The sequence below is a fragment of the Macrotis lagotis genome, chromosome 1 (genome assembly GCF_037893015.1).
Source record: "Macrotis lagotis isolate mMagLag1 chromosome 1, bilby.v1.9.chrom.fasta, whole genome shotgun sequence".
In the NCBI taxonomy this organism is placed as follows: Eukaryota; Metazoa; Chordata; class Mammalia; order Peramelemorphia; family Peramelidae; genus Macrotis; species Macrotis lagotis.
In genome coordinates, this window is record NC_133658.1 from 82231173 (window position 1) to 82250472 (window position 19300).

The 19300-nt window shown below is 33.6% G+C and overlaps 1 protein-coding gene across 3 annotated transcripts in view; it reads left to right on the plus strand.

Moving 5' to 3' along the window:
* Positions 1 to 19300, plus strand: part of WWOX (WW domain containing oxidoreductase) — a 1413871-nt gene that overhangs the window by 566214 nt on the left and 828357 nt on the right. For all 3 annotated transcript variants that reach the window (XM_074203737.1, XM_074203727.1, XM_074203742.1), the window contains exons 7-8: positions 2770 to 2955; positions 9162 to 9426. In XM_074203737.1, coding sequence (XP_074059838.1) covers positions 2770 to 2955; positions 9162 to 9426 — 451 coding nt within the window. The remainder of the gene's footprint in view (positions 1 to 2769; positions 2956 to 9161; positions 9427 to 19300) is intronic.

Genomic DNA, 19300 nt, shown 5'->3' on the forward strand with positions numbered 1-19300 from the left:
GTTTTGCAACCCATAAATCATTATTTAAACATTATTTATTGTTATTCTTATTCTACCCCATATCCTTACTCAGTAATACCACAAATATTACATACAGAACTGCTGCTTTTGGTTTTGTTTTATGGGTCCAGTTATCCATTCTCATTGCTTTTATTTGTCCTGTAAGTTCTGGGTCCACCTGTGCTGTCTTCTTCTCTTTACTCCTCAGTGACACAACTGTCTAAACTGATGCAGAGACCAATTGTGCCATTCAGATGAAGCATCATTTTAGGCTCTCTCATTCTTCTATAAATGCTGTAAATGTTCCATGGGGAGAGCACTAGGATCCAATTTATAATCTATTTTAATGGCTAACTTGGGTACTCTCTAGTGGTAAATCCACCTCATCTGAGGATCTATACTTTAACAGAAGTTAAACCCTTGGTTAAAATGATCCAGAAATAACCTCACACTACTTCAACAGATTCAGAGATTCGATTGCATCACATCATTCTTTTTTGTTACACACTCTGTCCTCTATGACTCTCATTCTCAATACCACCTCTCCGTCATCTCTCTCTGTCTTCTGTCATTGATTCTTGATACAATCAGTCACAAATACCCAGTGACTGATTTCATAGCTCTTCTTATTCCACCAATTGCCATAGTCAGAACAACATCCTTAAGACACTTGTGAGCCTTCTTACATTAAGGGACACAGTCTATCCCTTCATGTTCTGTCCCCCAATTTTCATGTCATTTAGCTTTATCGGGCACTGCTCACATCACATGGTCTCCAATTTTCTGGACTAGAGATTGAGCCTTAGAAGCAGTAATTCCCCCAATGTTAGTCCCCTAACAATCATATTGTATATTGTGTGTATGTAAACATTCTAGTGAAATGGTCCCCTGTAACATTATTTTGTCTGTTATAGAACTACACAGAACTAATTACTGATATTTGTTTGGATAAATTTAACTTTATAAGCATATACCACTTCCTTATTCACTTTCCCTTTTAAGTGCCATATTTTAAAAACTTGAATATTTTGAAGAATATCCAAAAATTTCCATGTTAAGTTTTTAGTAAGGTGCTATTTTTAAAAAAAGCAGATTAAGCCTTAGGAGAAAGTTTCAACACTACTCATGATCATGATATTTGCATTTTGAATGAATAATTCTTTTATTCCCTTTAAACATATGAAAGACAGAATCGTTGGTGCCTGGAAAGGATATAATATTTCAACAGATAAGAAGTTTTCATAAAAACAAATACTCTAGCATTGGAAATAATGAGGAGACTATTCATTAATTCCATAGGAAACATCTAAATATCTATTTCTCTTTTCTTTCCTAGGCATATTGCCTAAATTCCAGAATGTGCTACAATATTAATGTGGATTTTAACCTAATCTTTAAAAATTAATTCCTTATTTGCCATTGTGCTATGCAAAGTCTTTGAACCAAATAACTTTTCTTTTTTTTAAGTTTTTTTTTTTTTTGCAAGGTAAATGGGGTTAAGTGGCTTGCCCAAGGCCACATAACTAGGTAATTATTAAGTGTCTGAGATCAGATTTGAACTCAGGTACTCCTGACTCCAGGGCCGGTGTTCTATCCACTGTGCCACCTAGCTGCCCCCAAATAACTTTTCTTTTAAGATGTAGAGGAGATTCTTCTTTAAATATGAGATGATTAGATGGACTCTGAGGTTCTTTTCATTTCTAGTTCCATTAAATTTGTGCCTGATTTGTGAGTTGAACCAGATGGCTACTGAGATAACTTTTGATTCAGAGATTCTTTCTCCCATAATAGATTTTCAGTAAAATTGTAATTATTTTAATGTCCTTTTTTATGTCACCTACATTTTCCAGTGCATCTTCCTCCCCTTTCTAACTGGGAAACCACTTTAATCAAAGAATATATATATATATATATATAAAGAGAGAGACAGAGAGACAGAGAGACAGAGAGACAAAGGGACAAAAACAGAGAGAGAAAGAGGCAGAGAGACAGAGACAAATTTTAGTTAACAACCAATATGTTTAAAAAAACGTCAGACAAGCTATATATGATATTCCACATCTATCATCTCTGAAATCTGTAAAGGAGCAGGGAGAGACCCCTTCCCATGTCTCATCTTTTGAAGAAGTAACTCTTGTTAATAATAATATCATAGTATTCAGTTACAGTTTTTCCTGTTCTTTTTATTTACATTGTTTTAGTCTTTATGTCTGTTTTTTTCTTAATTCATCTAACTTCATTTAGCATGGATTCTCATGATTTTCCATTTATCTCTGTATTCATCATATTTGATGTTTCTTACAAGAGTACTATTCCATTAAATGTGTATACCACAGCTTGTTTGTCCAAAGTAAATGTATATCTACTCTTTTTGGTTCTTAATGCAAAAATTCTACTATAAATACTTGAGAATCTATGGGACTGCTCCCTCCCTATTTTTGTCATTGACCTTAACAGAGTAATATGTTTAGAACCACAGAGTCAAAAACAAAAACTTTCTAAGTTGCTGAGGAGGTGCTAAATTTTATTGGTAGGTTCTCTAAACATTGAAATCACAGGTACAATACCCAGCTTTCCTTCAGAAATGTGTTGTTTAGTTAATCCTTTGTATGATCAGGTGGTAAAGAATTCTCTCTCCTCTCTATAGTCACAAGAGGTAATGGTGGTTACCAAATAAATGATTATTTTAACCAGTCCTATGACAAATGCTCAGTTCTATCCTTTCTCTCCACATCCAACATCAATTGGACCAACTCTCTTCTTTTTCAGGTTTCTGCATGTGCTGGTCTGTAATGCTGCTGTCTTTGCCCTACCCTGGAGCCTCACCAAAGACCATCTGGAGACCACCTTCCAGGTGAATCACCTGGGACATTTTTATCTCGTCCAGCTCCTTCAGGACCTGCTGTGCCGCTCGGCCCCAGCTCGTGTTGTGGTTGTCTCTTCAGAATCTCATAGGTAAGTTTGCTTTAATCCTTTGTTCAGTTTCATCACAAACTTACCACTGTATTTTTCCTTCCACAGTGAGATGCTCCTGAGCTCTGAAAATCATATGCAGATGCCCAACTTCCCTGCTTCCTTAAGATCCTTAAATCTTTGTCCTGATCCTATTCTGATGCATTATTCTGATGACCTTTGATGCTGACCTTTAATGCCCCTGCATTACTTTAATAAGTCATGCTTCTATCATAGTAGGACCTGTCATGTCTTTAGCTACATGAGAATCACCTCCAGCACCTAGGTTCACTTTCACATGATGGTAAGACATTGGATGCAGTTTTTAATGGACCTTAATTTAGTGATCTTTAGCTGACATCTTAAGGTTTTTGTTTTTTTCTTTTTGTTTGACTGGTGTTTGTAGAAATTCTGATTTTTTTTGTCTTTTTTTTTACAACATTTCAGTATCCTCATTGATTTTGCTTAGAGATGGAATAATAATTGATTAAATCTGAATGGCATGACCTTTATTGATTTGTCATTCAACAACTTCAACATCCTACCAAGAAGAATGTGCAGTTATTCTAGCAGGAGAAACAATGCAATTAAATACTGCTAGATGAAATCCAATTGTTTTATAATGAGAAATTAGGGAATTCAATGCAGACATTAGCTGTGTAATTGTAGAAAGGGAAGTACTGTAGTTAGAACATATTAGAAATCTGGCCATGCCTCTTTTGGTTAAAATTTCAATTAAAACATCAGATGGCACTTCTTTCCTATTACCATTAGGAGAATATGCAATGAACTAAAAAGGGCGCTAGAAAATTTAATTGTAATTTTAACATGTTTGTTTCTTGGATTGCATAAATCCCTATTTATCTAAAATCATTTATACTGACAAAAGAGTTAACAGATAAAGGTCAATTTAATAAATACTTGGGAGAGTTCTATTTCACATTTCCCCAATGGTTAAGAGCTCTTACCTTCTGCATAGTAACTGGGGGAAAAATGTTCCACTTCTCTCTCTCCGCACCCCACCTCTTTCTTAAGTCCTGAAATGTTTTAGTGACCTAGAATGAAGCTTATTTTTTTAATCATGTTTCCATAAAATGTAACCCTTGGGACTTGGAAGAGAGAGACCAGCCAAGGGTTAGACTGAAACCTTTATCACTTCCAAACACAGGGGCTTAGGGTATAAATGACACATTGCAGATAGATTTACTTTTGCCATTTAAAATTTATGACGGCTGAAATGAAAGAAGTGGGAGAAAATGCTGGTAATAATCCTCCCTCGTGTTAAAAGACATGAAACATCTAATAATTAGGTGGTAACAAAATCTGTACATTCTTATCTTTGTGAATCACACCAGGTTTGTTAAAGAAAGTAGAATAGCCTTGCTCCAAAATGAGGGAGGCTACTGTGGGGCAAGCCAGATATCTCTGGATATAAATCTGCCAACTCCAATCACTTGCCAGATGTGGAGGGCACAATGGGATATGTTTAAATGAGCTGTTATTTAATGGGAGATTATGTTGAATTGTCAGCTGCTTGCTTCCCTTTGTAAATTTGTGTCTCAAATGGTATTTCACATGACATCTTTGTTCTTTTCTTAACTCTAACATATCGCTTTCCTTCCTACCTTAGAGATCCAAATCTTAATTTCTTACAGCTGAGGAACTTGGAGAGTTATCTTGGTTTATAAATTAACTCATCTAGAATTTGTAGAAGGAATATGTAGTCAGAAGCACCTCCATTAAAATGATTGATATTTAATTGACCATTTTGATTTGTTTTCCCCTAATTCAATATAACAGTGTGCTCTAACATTGCCCTGACCAGTGGCCTTAGGTAATGATGTCATTATTATATTATAATCTCAGGAATTTACATTTCTACAATTCTTTGAGATTTTACCTGTTAGGTAGATGATGTCAGTATTCTTATCCTCATCTTAAAGATGAAGAATCTGAAACTGAGAATGATGTGGTCACTTGTTAGTGGTTTTAGTGTTTATAGTTAAAGCAGCCAAACTAGAACTTCACTTTCTGACACTTTTTGAGGCATTATAAACTCCATCATAATGTCCTATATATGTTTGTAACTGTGTTTAGCTGTTTATCCATTTGTAGCATTGTTCCTATGATATTATTTTCTATAGCATCATTTTGAATGATGCTCTGACAATGACCCAGTTTAGATCATTATTCATGCACTTTAAGAAAAGTTAATCTATTAAATTCTCTCTCTCTCTCTCTCTCCTCTCTGGCTCTCTCCCTTCTTCTTTTCCTCCCTGTCTCACTTCCTTTCTCACCTCTCTATCAAGAAAAAGTATATATATACTGAGACCGAATATGACTTGAGAACTCAGAGCCTTAAACCATGTTGTAAAATGGAAGTGTTGATATCTAATTACCTATATAAACCTTGGCTGAATCTCTTCGTTGGAGTCAAGACCCCCTGTTAGGGGAAAAATAAAGTCCTATGTTTGCAGAAAATATTATACTTGACTACCCCAAGGCAAAATATTTATTAGCTTTCCCAAGCTGTTCACTATATTTTAGTGACTTCTCAGGAATTAGTGCAAGTGAATTGAGTTTCTGAATATCTCAAGGACTTTAGAGTGAAATGAAAAGCTTTCTTCCTTGTGAAAAATATTCAGATAACAAAGTAGAATGGAAAATGTCATTAGTTGAAAATTTATATAACAGCTAGCTATACCTGTGTTAAGAAACATATTTACACAGAGAATTTGTAGACAAATTCAGCACTATCACTTGAATGTGCTTGCCTTCACCTAAGATCCAACCCCATTATTTATTTTGATGCTGTAGAAGGTTATGATGACAAAAGGAATGTTGCACACAGGATAAGATATTATCTCATCTCAAATCAGATTTAACTAGTTACTCAAGAATCAACTTTTGCTTGACTCACTAGGTTGGTGGCTAGAATTATTGAAGTTCAGTAGTCATTTTTTTAAAAGCAGTTAGAGAGATGCAGATGATAGGGTTCTTGCCCATCTCTATCATATTTGGAGCTTCAAGGTTGACTGTATTGTGTTTGGGGAAGCCTGATTTATCTTGCAGACATAAAAAAGCTTCTCCTTGTTTTGTTCTTTCTTTAGCTTAAATTCTAATGGGGAAAGACAGCATGTAATAGGAAGCTGAAAGGGTGGAAATATGGAAGAGTAAGTCCTGGAGTTTAGTAGCATCCAGAGGAATGAGAACATACTTCTGAACTGGGCATCTCAGTGGAGACCTTGCCAGGGTCTATCCATCCACAGAGAAATGGTACTTCTCAGTCTCAGACACTTAATAATTACCTAGCTGTGTGGCCTTGGGCAAGCCACTTAACCCTGTTCTCCTTGCAACCCCCCCCCCAAAAGAAATGGTACTTCTGAGGGTGAATTCTGGGACTGAAGTGATTTTCCAAGATAAAGAGACTACAGTACTATTAAGAGCAAACATCAGAGGTCATGAAGCCAGTCTCTTGAACCAAAGTTGGCAGTATTTCCTAGAATACCACATCACACCTTATTTGATAGTTGTCATATATTGATGTTTGTTGAAGGTCAAGGATCATAGTATTTAGAATTGGAAAGAGATCATCTGGTCCAGTGACATCTTTTTACAGTTGGAGAAATGATTAAGGATTTAAGTGACTGAGAGTGGTTACAGTGTAATACAATGGTAAGAGATCAGCAGCTCATAAATAAGGGAACTGCTCCTAAGATAAGAGGAATGATTGGATGAATCATGTTTTGTTATGGCATTATTTAACTTTTATTTCCATATCAGATAGCAGGAAGAGCTTTTATCCTCTTCACAGAATTTACATATCACTGTCCCATTTACCCAATAAAGTGAAGAGTTGAAGTTGTGCTTAGAGAGCAAAGTAATGAAATTGTCTCAAGTCAGAAGAGCTTAGGAAATGTATTGCTCCATGGAGAACTTAGAGACTTATAAAATAATAGTTAATTTTGTAATGTTGTGTTTGGATTTCCTTAGAATTAACCCCTTAATTAAGTCAATTAGATTAGGTTGGCAGACCTGTAAAATAATTTGTAATACTCCCAGAACTTTTGACTAGCACTATAGAAATCTAGTTTTCATCCCTAGTTCTTGCCACAAAATTTATGACTTTGATCAAATCACTTAATGTCTCTGAATTTTATTTTCCTCACCTGTAAAAAGAAGTTGAAATAGATAATGTCTGAGGTTCTCACCAACTCTATTGCTCTTTCAATTTACACCGGTGTTTACTACTATCATTTTCTGACTCTCTTGGGTTTTCTTTAATCCTTAGAAATTGGTTGAATAGACAATCTGACTTTATTTTGTTAGAATCCTGTCTTGAGATGTTTAGGTAAAGAATTACAGTTTTTCCCAAAAGATTTTGGACATGAAGTAAGAAAACCAAAGCATTAGTGAAGTAGAATGGTTTTCTTGAATTCAGGGTCTCTTTCTACCCCAGAGCCTAATACAGAGATAGTGTGTTTAATAAATTATTGCTACATTGAATTGAATTGTGGATGGTTTGTAGAGCTGATGAAGTTTCTGATTCTGATCTGTCCTTCCTACAAGGCTGCCAGGTTATTTTATTTGAGTTCTTGAATTAGGTTCTAGAAAATGCTTATTTCAGTCTTCAAATAGACTTATTCTTCATTTCCCAAAATGTTTGTGTCCCAGGAATATATTTTGGCATTCATATTATCTTTTGTTTTGAATTTCAGGAACAGTGGTCCAGAAAACACTTGGGCATAAGTAAAAAAAAAATTCTTACTGTGCTATGCAAAGACAAATCTAATTTTATGAAATCAAATTGGAAGGAGTTCTTAACAGAGCCTAGGCCATCCCAGAAATTCCTTTTGTTAGTGTAAATTTCTTTACTTTGTTGTTATTGGAGGGGGGGTGCAGAGAAAAGAAACAAACAGCTGGTGTTTAATGACTCTGTCAGACCCAATTATAAAACATCAACTAGTTACTTTGATTTGTGTCCCATCCTGCCATGGGGGTACTTAAGAACATTATACTCTGCCAGAACTCATTTGGGCTTTGTTTACATTTATCTTTTAAATGCATAAGACTATTGATGGCAAGTTACCAAGGGTCTAACCCCTTTATAATCATTAATTTTTAATCTCAGAAAGAGTCTACAAGGCAGCAAGACTCATCTCTATTTACTTGGATGTTCAAACTAAATTATACAATGCTTTAGTCCTAGATAAAATAATCCAAAGTAACCCAGTCAAAGGTTAGGAATGTGATATCTTTCTCCTTCCAAAACTATACTCATTTAATATTGTTTTTCATTTAATTTAATTATCCTTGAACTTCTTGTTCATGGTTTGAAAATTTTTTTCTTTCTTAGACATGTTAAAGATGGCTATGTTTATGAATCTAGACTGACAATTTTCTGCCTTCATCACTTTGGGCTAATTGTGTAATTTTTCTGGACTTCAGTTTTCTCTGTAAAATGAAGAATATGTAGAGTTGAATCTGGTGAACTTTAAGGTCTCTTTCAGCTCTAAGTCCTAGTCTGTCTTAAAAGAAGATATTTTTAAGGAAAGCAAGATGAATCTCATGGAGGTGAATTGATTTACTCTTGATCACATAGCTGGTAAAGGAAAAAAGTTAGGACTGCAACTTAGTCTTTTGCAGGAGTCTACTAGTAAATATTTAACAACAGCAACTGTCTGAAAATGCACAGTTCAAATTTGCATTTTATCTGTATTATTAACATTATCTTAATTATAGATAATCAACAATATAATAAATCAAATCCTGTAGTGTTTGCCAATATCTAAAATGTAAATGTTCATAATGAAAATTCGTTAGTCATCACCTTCCACCAGTACCCCCTTGGTTTTGACTTTAACTTCTTCCCATTGTATAATGGTTTAGTGTAATCTTTTACCTCTTAATTACACCATGATACTTTTCCATTTTTAATTTTTATTTTAATTTTTGTGAAACCTCTTTGGACACAAGGATTTTAACAACAAGAAAAAAGTTATGTACCTTTAAGTTCATCTCCTTAGAAGAATTAAATGAAACTATCTGATTTCATAATTGAGTCTGAGAACCTACATATCACTCTTCTAACTGGCCCAGTGTAGGTATCTTTACATGAATTTTAAAGAGTTCATACTGCTTCTATCAAAATGAAATCATAAGGAAGTCAGTCTTGTTTGTTGTTTAAATTATATTTCCTGTTCTTTTAGGTTTACCGATATTAATGATTCCTCAGGCAAACTTGATTTGAGCTTGCTTTCTCCAGCTAAGGAAGAATACTGGGCCATGCTAGCGTACAACCGTTCCAAGCTCTGCAATATACTATTCTCTAATGAGCTTCACTGCCGCTTATCTCCCCATGGAGTCACATCCAATGCTGTACATCCTGGAAATATGATGTACTCATCCATTCATCACAACTGGTGGGTGTATACCCTGCTATTTACCTTGGCCCGGCCTTTCACCAAATCCATGGTAAGTGACCAACTTGTGCTGTACTATGTGTTGTCATCAAGTTCAACATTATGGGTATGATACAACAGAAATCCTGATGTGTCTATTTTCATTGATCTTTTGCATCTCCTCATGACAAGTATAATTTTAATAGCAATCATAGTCAGGCATATGACTACAATGTGATAGAATCTGGAAACATATTTAGATATATCTCAGATTAAACCTATCACTCTAAGGCTTATTGAAATGTAGGTTTGCAGTAAATTATCTTTAAATGTTGGGATGACTATAGCTAGACATGATTTGATCTGTAGACCAGTTGGTCATTTCTTGTTTTGTGTTGAGATTTTATATATATATATATATATATAAACACATACATATATATGATTGTCAAATTAACAGTGAGCGTGATTTCTTTATTGTCAAAATATCAGTGAGTGTGAATTCTTTATTGTAATCAGGAAACCATCCTGGCTTTTCTAAATTCTTTTTTTTTAAAGAGCATAAAACTTTACTAGAGAATTTTTTCATTGGCCAGAAAGGTATTTTGTTTACTAGGCAAGAAAAACATGAATTGTTTAGATGACTGAATAATATATGATCAGTAACATTCACAGATGGAAGGAGTAGGGGTTGTATATCTTAGATTGTTGCAGGTAATTGACAATCCAGTAATACAGATATCTTTCCCTTTAACATTTTATTGAGGTGTTTTGGATTCCTAGAGTAATATGTAACATTAATATATTTGTTTTTATAATTGCACAGTTTGTATCAACTGGTGGAACTAACTCCTTTCTAGATTTTCACAACAAAACACAAAAACCTAACTCTACCTTAAATATTTTTTCCTGACATTTCTTTTCTCTTATTTGTAATAGGAAAAAAAATCATTGCATCTTGCTGTTTTCTTGACATATGTACTCTCTTGCTATGAGGTGTATCCTCCTTTTTTAAAAATCTGAATTTGTGTTTGTGTATGCTTAGCAGAATTTAAAGATATACAAATGTGTACAATTTATTTTTAGTCTCATTTTCTAGACAATTTTAAGTTCTAGAAAATGGTAGAGGTAGTCTGAATATTGTAATTTTCACGTGATTTCTTTTTTGAGGGCTGCAATGAATCAAGGAGATGATTTTTTTATGTGTCATCTTTGTTGATTTTAATAGCCAGTATCTACATATAGATAGAGCACTTGATTCTTAGTATTATAGTGCATTTCAGTTGTTCTGCATTGCTATTGCATATTTTTGGGGAAAATGAAAGAAAGGTATATTAAATTTTTTTATGTTGTCATTTTTTACATCATAATCATATGATCAAGCAACTTTGTTATGATATCTTAGCTGTTATATCATTTTATATCCTCAATAGCAGAATTATTATATAGATGCATAGATTAAATTGGTTAGATAGCATTGAGAGAGGAGTTAGAAAGTTGGGAAACATTTTACCAAATATCAAGAAACTCTACTTCTTCAGTATATTTTCTAGAATAATCTGGTAATAGAATAACATTGCCACCCACAGTTAAGACTCAATTTTTAAGGGATCTTTTACTAAATAAAAAGATAGAAGCAGTTAAAAAATAGTCTTTGTCTTTCACTATATTAAGTAGAGTTTGAGAAACAACAGACAAATATGTTGTCCTGAAATTTTTGAATAATTAAGCTTTAGAAGGAGCAATCCATATTTAAATGTGGGGAGTACTTGCTTTACTAAGTAGTGAGAACATTGGAATTAATGAACACCACCAAAATAGATTGAATGGTTTCATCTGCATTTTAAGACTATTCCAGTGGTAGAATATGCCCATTCACTCATTCAGTCATTCAGAAAGCATATAGTATCAGCATTGTACTGTACTGTGTGAGACACTAGATATAAAGAAAAAAAAATCACATAATCACAATCCATTTTCCTCTTACTTTTGTAAATATTTTGAGGGTTTTATTTTTGGAGTGCCCAAGAATGATAGCAGAGTATGTTCTTTCTTTTTTTTTCTTTGAGATATTGAATATTTTAATATTTGACTGGAAAGATAATGTTTGAGCTTAACATCATTTTGTTATAAGAAATAGGATACCAAATGTTTGTGTCATTTTTGCCATCACTACACAGTCCCTTTTCATTGTGTGTTTGTATTCAGATTACTTTTTTCTTAAGGTTACCAACTTACTTTTTTAATAAAAAAAATAGAGTTCCTACTCATGAATTCAATTCCTTTACTTGTGATGGGGAAGAGACCTCATTGTGATGCCAGCTGCCCAAAAGGGTGAATTGGCATTGGATAATGATCTGTGGCCCAGCACAAATATAACCTTGGATTTACTTTCTCTTGACAAGAGTGTTGCCTCACTCCTTACATTCCATTCCAAAGGTCAAGGGAATGCTAAACAGGATGGAATCCTGTGCTTAGGAACCTCGCCTCCGGTTATCTGGCTCAGCTCCCTCTTCTTAAGTATTAAACAGCAGTATTCTAATATCAACCTTTTTTTTAATTTGCTGTGACTTGCTGTGACGAGGGTGATTTTAGTTACAGTAATTAGGTCACCCTTCATGGAGTCAGGCTATTTTAAGTGCCTCTTTAAGGAATATTGTTGCAGATCAGTAATTTTACAATTGGATGTTCTTGTGCAACTTTATTAAATGTAATCTGTCTTTTAAATGTTGCTCTTTTACAGTTATACATTTCTAATTGTTGCTGTAAATGCATTATCACTTTGAAATTAATTACTTTTTCCATTGTGGCCTCCTGCAGTATAATAATCACTAATAAGAAACTTGTATGAATTAATTCTAAATGTAGCGACCCCTACTGACTAATCAGTATTTTCGTTGACCTCCTGCTCTTGTTAATAGTTAAGATGATTCCAGCAGATACATTACTGGAGTCAATATTTAAATATTTGTTGAATTTTCTCACATTTGATTAAAAATTATTATATGGACATTGTTATTTTGTTTTAGAAAATTATACAGAAGTGATATACTTCCCAACTATATTTGAAAGGACCTCAGAGGTCATTATCTCTCAAATGCTATCGAAAGCACAAATATCTTCTACAATATTCTAGCATTACAAGAAGCCTCTGCTTGAATAACTTCATTAAGGGGGACTCATTTCCTTTTAAGGTAGTTCATATAACTCTAAATTTTTTGGAAGTCCTTCCTTATAATGAATTCAAATTCCTCAGCATAACTTTTGTTGTTGGTGTTTAGTCATTCCATTATGTCTGACTCTTTGTGATCCCATATACTAAACTATATTGTCCATGGGGTGTTCTTGGCAAAGATACTGGAGTGGATTACCATTTCTTTCTCCAATGGATTGAGGCAAACAGAGATTAAAGGACTTGTCCTGAATCACAAAACTAGTAAATGTCTGAGGCAAAATTTGAACTTAGGTCTTCTTGTCTCCAGACCTACAGCTTCATCCACTGAGCCATCTAGTTGCTTCCTATCTAGATCTTACTTAGTCTTAATTCTACTCTCTGAGACCAAGGCAGTATTACTCTCATTCCATTTTCATAAATGATCATCACCGTTTAGATATTTGAAGGCAGTAATCATCTCCTTTCTTGTTTCAAACATCTGAATTTCCTTCAAAGGATCCCATATAATATGATTGTGAGACCCCTCATTGTTCTGGTCATTTTTCTCTAGATTCCTAAATCTTATCCTTGTCCTTCCCAAAATGTTATGTTTAGAACTGAACCAAGTGCTCCAGATGCCTCAGGAGCTGGACAGTAACCAGTAAGTTTGCCATCTTCTTCTATCTTTTAGCTTTGAACGTGAGTTTTCAATAATATCTTTAATTCTTCCATTCAATGCAATGTATACTTATTAAGGTCCTACTATGTGCCAGATACTGTAGTAAACACTGGCAATAGATAGACATAAAGGAAAAAAAAAGACAGCCCCTGTCTTCAAGGAGCTGTGCATACCTTGCTTTTTAAAAACCCCCAAATCAAATGAAAACTCAGGGTTTTTTGCATTAGCTTTCAGTACTAGTAAACGATGGGCTCCCATATTGAGGGTGGTTAGTGGGATGTATATAAAGGCTGATGCAGAGCACGATCACATGCTCGTTCTAGTATTTCATGCAACCAAATATTTTTGTTGGCGGGTAGAAGCAGAAAGAATAGCACGTGTTAGGCCAGCAAGAGCTTAGCAGATGTTTTAGGGAACTAAATTTTCAAATCCCTTTACATTAAAATCGGCTTGGGTTTGTAGAAGTTTGGAGACTATTGAGTTACGTTTCCTGGAGCTGTGTAAAGCCAACCATTGTACTCAAGTTTTAACAGATGTGCTGCTTTTTTTTTTTAATGGATGGGAATAAAACACTGATTCTGTTGCAGTAATAAATTATAACTAGAAAAGCAGAGGTTGTCATTCTGTTAACCTTCAATGGCCAAAGCAGAATAATTTTGCCCTTGAATGACCCACCTTGTTTTGATTTCTATTTTATAATTTTTTTTAAATGGAGATTTTAATGTTTTTTTTAAATTCCCAATTTTGAAATGAGTTTTCTCTTTAAATATCTTAAGCTGACTATGCAGCAGATGATATCAAATGAAAATCAGCAGTTTTCTTTTTATTTGATGTATCAACATATAAGATAGAAGAGTTAACAGAGTGGGGTGATTTCTGTGTTTTGGACAGAGGAAACATAAAATTTTCCAAACCAGACTGAAAGAGCATTCAAGAGTTTAGCAACCTTGTCTGTTTCCTTGTCTCCTCTTCTCATAACCAAAATGATGGATTCCATGTCTTATCTCCATAGAATTCGAGTGATCAGTACCAAATCACAAGGCATGTCAGACACCTAGTGATAACATTTTTATGATCTCCCCTTAATTAACAAACTATGCTTCCTTCCCATCCCCTGCTGCCCAACAGGTTTAATTCTCTACAGTGTAATTTTTCAAAAATAACATTTCATATTCAATCTCCTTGTCTTTGTATTAACTCTCCCATATGCCCAGAATGCATTTCTTCCAGATAGAGCTCAAGTACCATATTCTGCATGAAAACTTTTTGATGCTACAGTTGGTAGTCCTCTTCTGCCTGTACTACAATTCATGTAATTGCTTTGATTGTATAGTCACTTTATATTTATGCTGTGTATACATACATATGTAATATACATATTGTGTATATGCTGTGTATATTTGTATATATACATATATATATAGATATACATATACATATATGTGTGTGCATATATCTCTTGCCCTCTCCCTATCAGAATGTAGCATGCTTAAGAGGAGGGATGATTTTTATTCTTTGTTCTTTTCTTCAAGGTACCTAACCCAATATCTAACATATAGTGGGTGCTTCATAAATGTTGTTTGATGAGTGGTTTCAGCCTGACATATATATATATATATATATATATATATATATATATATATATATTTTCCTTACTCCCAGATGTTGTTTGCTTTGAGAGTTCTTGATCTTTAAAGATTCATTGATGACTCATTTAAAAATCCTATTCTGTATTCACTGACAACCAGTAAGAAGATTGATAATGTGAATTTATCATATACTACAAATTTTTTAAGAACATTGAACTATGCATTGAAATTAATATTTTTAGATTTTTCTTTTTCTTTACTCATTCTTTGGAATTGCTACAATTACTGACTATATTGTGGTCTTTCTCACTATATTAGTATTTATTTTCTTATTGGAAGTTGTGGTATCTCGTTTATTCTTTAGCACATCCTTCTTTTTGGTGATTTTTGGCCTTTTTTGAATTTAGATATTGAATGCCAGGTCTATTAAATAGATGTCAAAAGCTTATGTTGCCCCATTCGGATGTTGCTGAGATGTTTCTTCTATGAACATTGATTTCTGTATCACTTACTGTAAAAGTCAATTTTCCTCTGTGAGGTTTAGGATAACATTTTCCTAGTGACAAGAGAGAGAGGTCTCAACTCTAGTGCTATATGAATTGTTCTAAAATTGATTATGTGTATCTATCCCTGGACTGATTTGACTAAAACTAAGAGATATTTTGAATGTAAGTTTTGAATATCCTGTCTTAAGAATTAGGAATCAGATATTTTAGTTCAACTTTGTTGCTCAATTGTTTTGTGATCTTGGAAATGCCATGTCCCTTCCTCTGGGATTCATTTTCTTCATAAAATGAGGTACTGGATCTAGGGTCTTTTCTTGTTCTGGGGTATCTGGGTATTTTTAACAAAGCAATGAAAAGTAGAGAATGTTAATGATATCTATCCACTTCCAGTAAGCAGAGAATAAAATTGATTGTAGCATCTATTTTATCAGAAAAATTAGTTAAAACTTTTCCCAGGTGAACTTCTTGATCTATTACTATCACCCCTTTTCTTCTGATTGGGACCTCCTATCCCAAGTTCTCTCTTTGGGGAACTTCTCCTAAATATCTTCATCTTTAAACATTGATTTTAGGCTTGTTTTTGTTGGATGTGGAGAATGAAACTTGCAGTATGTGTCAAAGTTTTCTGTGAATCAATAGAATGAACATTCAAGAATCCAAGTTCAGCCTCTATATACAGTTAGGTTCTGGACATGATAAAAGCAACAGTAGTTTTCATAGTGGTAATAAGTTCACAAAGTGCAAACTTCATACTGTACCATTGAGTCAAATAGTAAAGTTACTATCATCATCACTACTTTAGGGTAAAAGAATTAAAAATCTGAGAGATTAAGCAGTTTGCCCTGGGTAATACAGCAAGCAAGTGGTAGAGCATTGAGTTCAAGCCTTCTCCAAATATAATTTCTTCATCTCTCTCCCCTAAATTCATAGATTATTTATTTACAACACTGACCACATAATGACATATATCAATAATTACATAGTCTTGATTATATAAGGTTTTTGAATTATGAAAGCTCATAGATTGGTTCCACTGCATCTAATGAAATCAGCTGAGTCTTGATCATTATGATATGAATGTCTCTGTATTTTTTAGGGGGAAAAGTGATTTGTAAGCAATAGATATGATTTATAATTGTATTTTAAAGTTCCTCAAAATGTTGGGATTAATAATAGGTTCTTCTATAAATTAATTTTCTCATAGTCAGTGGATGTCATTCAATAAGCATTTGTTAGACATCATGTGTTAGTCAAGGTGCTAAGTTCTAGGAATACAAATATAAGAAGAAAAGAAAGACAGCTCCTGCCTGAAAGAACTTAAATTATAGTGGGAAATAAAATGCAGTTGAAAGTAGTGTGCTTAATGGGGAATTTCAGAGGGATACAGCCAGGTGGGAAATGGAGAGATAACTTGCCTGGGTACTCTCCTTAAACAGAAGTTCTGTGAAGAGCTGTCCAGGTCCTTCAAAGAGAAGGCCCCAGGGGCATGTAGTAATCCAGGTAGGAATTCCAAGGCTGAATTGATCTTCTAGGATGAAGAAATTTCTTGATGATAGAGAAGTTCAAAAGAGTGAAGTTTAGTGAGAAAATGCTTAATGTTAGGGTATAATAAAGGGGAGTATATTATATTCTTAATATGCTGAAGTAGACTTTTTGCCCAATTTTTATGCATTATTTTATATCTTTGCCTCTTTTCTATTCCTCTTTGAAGATCTCTCCTTCAATTTTCCCTCCCCCAATAGACCCCTTTTAAAAAAGTATTAAATGTTATACTTGTTATAGAAGTATAAAATGTATCTACTTTGTTGATTTGTATTTATGTATCCAAATTTTATAGCTAGAGATAAGATTTAGTCTTTTAATAAGAAAGCATATGAAAAGGAATTTTAAAAAATTCAAGATTATATTTTCAGAGTTTAATATCTATTTTTATAATAGATTGTGCCCATGTCAGTGTGTCACTTAAAACCTTTTTTCAAAGGGGGGTATTATTTGGTTGAAATTTTGGACTTTTAACCAGAAACTCTTTGCTTCTTCCATAATAATACATGCCTTAATATTTTCAAGATCAGTGTCTGTGTACTTCTACAAATTATAACTATATCTGCTCTCTTCTTAGAAGTCCACAATTTGCTTCCTGTTTTAAATTAAGAATGAATTAACCATTTTCTAAGGTGTTTCCTTCTCTATGACATAAATTCTCTATAATGTTTCCAAAATGTTGGTCATTGATTTCAGTTGACTTGCATATAAGGACATCAATTTCATCATTGTGGATATTCTAATTGCACAGATTTTATACCATTCACACCTCAGTAGGCAGTCTTCTTGAGTTGTTATAGCCAAAAATAATCACCTGGGTATCAAATTTCTTGTGTTGACCCTGTCAACACTTAAGACTGTAAGAAAACAAAAAACAAGAAAAAGAAAAATAACAATAGACAGTGAGCTCCTTATCAAGTCACAAATTTATCAAGTCACCTGAATTCCCTGATTCTCAGTTTTATTAATTGTAAAATAAGAACTTTGGAATAAGTGATCAAAAACAAAGATCCTTTCTAGTTTTAAATCTTATGATTTCATGATCTTTAATTGTCTGGAAGAACCTACCTAAAATCTTCATTCTACTGGTATAGCATTTGATAGCTTGTGGACCCCCCCACCATGCCATAAGGGTGATTGGAGAATGATAAAAGTGAAAAAGTAGAAATCTAAAAATGTACATAAAAGGACTGTTTTCTGAAATAATCTTGGAGAATGAATTGAAATCTGCTTCTTTAATTTTATGGAATAATCACCTTGGAATATGTTTAATTCAGAGATTGAATTTTACCTAAAAATGCCCAGTTTTTTCTCTAAAAAGTTTATTTTAGTTCTGCATAAATAAGATTTGTGAGGATACCATGCCACTTGAAACATTTTCACCAATCAGTTTCATATGATGGGTCCCCTTCAATAATTTACATTTTGAAAAAGTCAAATATTCTTTATGAAGCCAAAGTCATCTAACAGAACGTACAGTGTTTGTTCAGCTGGGTGTCTTATTTATTTGAAGTACTGAGAGAAATCTCTTCTGACTACATATAAAAAGGAAGAGTAAACAGTAAGAGTATCCAAGTAATTGGAGCTAGAAACTCCCTCCTTTCAGAGAAAAGTCATAAGAAAGTGTATTTGCTGGATCCAAAAAAAATACAGTATATCAACAACTGAGAGCAGCAGAATGTTTTTTTAGTCTCCTCACTATTTTTAAAAATTTACTTCAAAAATCTGGGACCTTTTAATTTTAATATCTCATGACAGGTGGATGCAATAAAATGTGTTCTTTCTTAGAATATATTCATCAGCTTCCCTTTGTATGTGTATGACATGCCCTACATCTTTTTGTTGACTTTCTTCAGCCATACTAAACAATGAAATCTCTAAATTGATATTCTCAGAAGATTCTTCTATAAGCAATAGATTAATAATATTATTGAAAAAACTGTATCTTATTGAAGTTGATTCATGAACAATACTCAGACAAAATACTAATTTAGAGACAGTGTTTTGCTTTGTTGCATTACTGAAAAACTCTAAATTAGGAGTCTGGAAAATGGGTTCTAATGTGGGCTCTGATTATGTTACCTTCTCTGTTTCCTTCTGTTTCTTCCCAGTTTCCTCATTTTATGAGGGATTTGTAGTTGATTATATTTAAGGTTACAAATTATTTTTCTGTCCCCCTTTCTGGTTCTGACTATAATAATAGTAACATACTTAGTGGTGCATTCCTTCTGTACACATAAGTGAGGAAAGGTTTCTTATTGTTAAACTGAGGTAAAATAGTCAGATAGGCACAAAGCTGAGCAATGTGTCTAGGCTAAACAGGCATGCAGCTACTAAATGCCTTGGCTATTTAAAAAGGATCAATATGTTCCTTCCATGGTGGTGATCAAACAGTATGATGGTATGAAATCTTAACCTGAAGCGATTTGTGTCAGAGATTTTGTGTAAAGTTTAATAGAGGGATGAGAGAGAAGTTA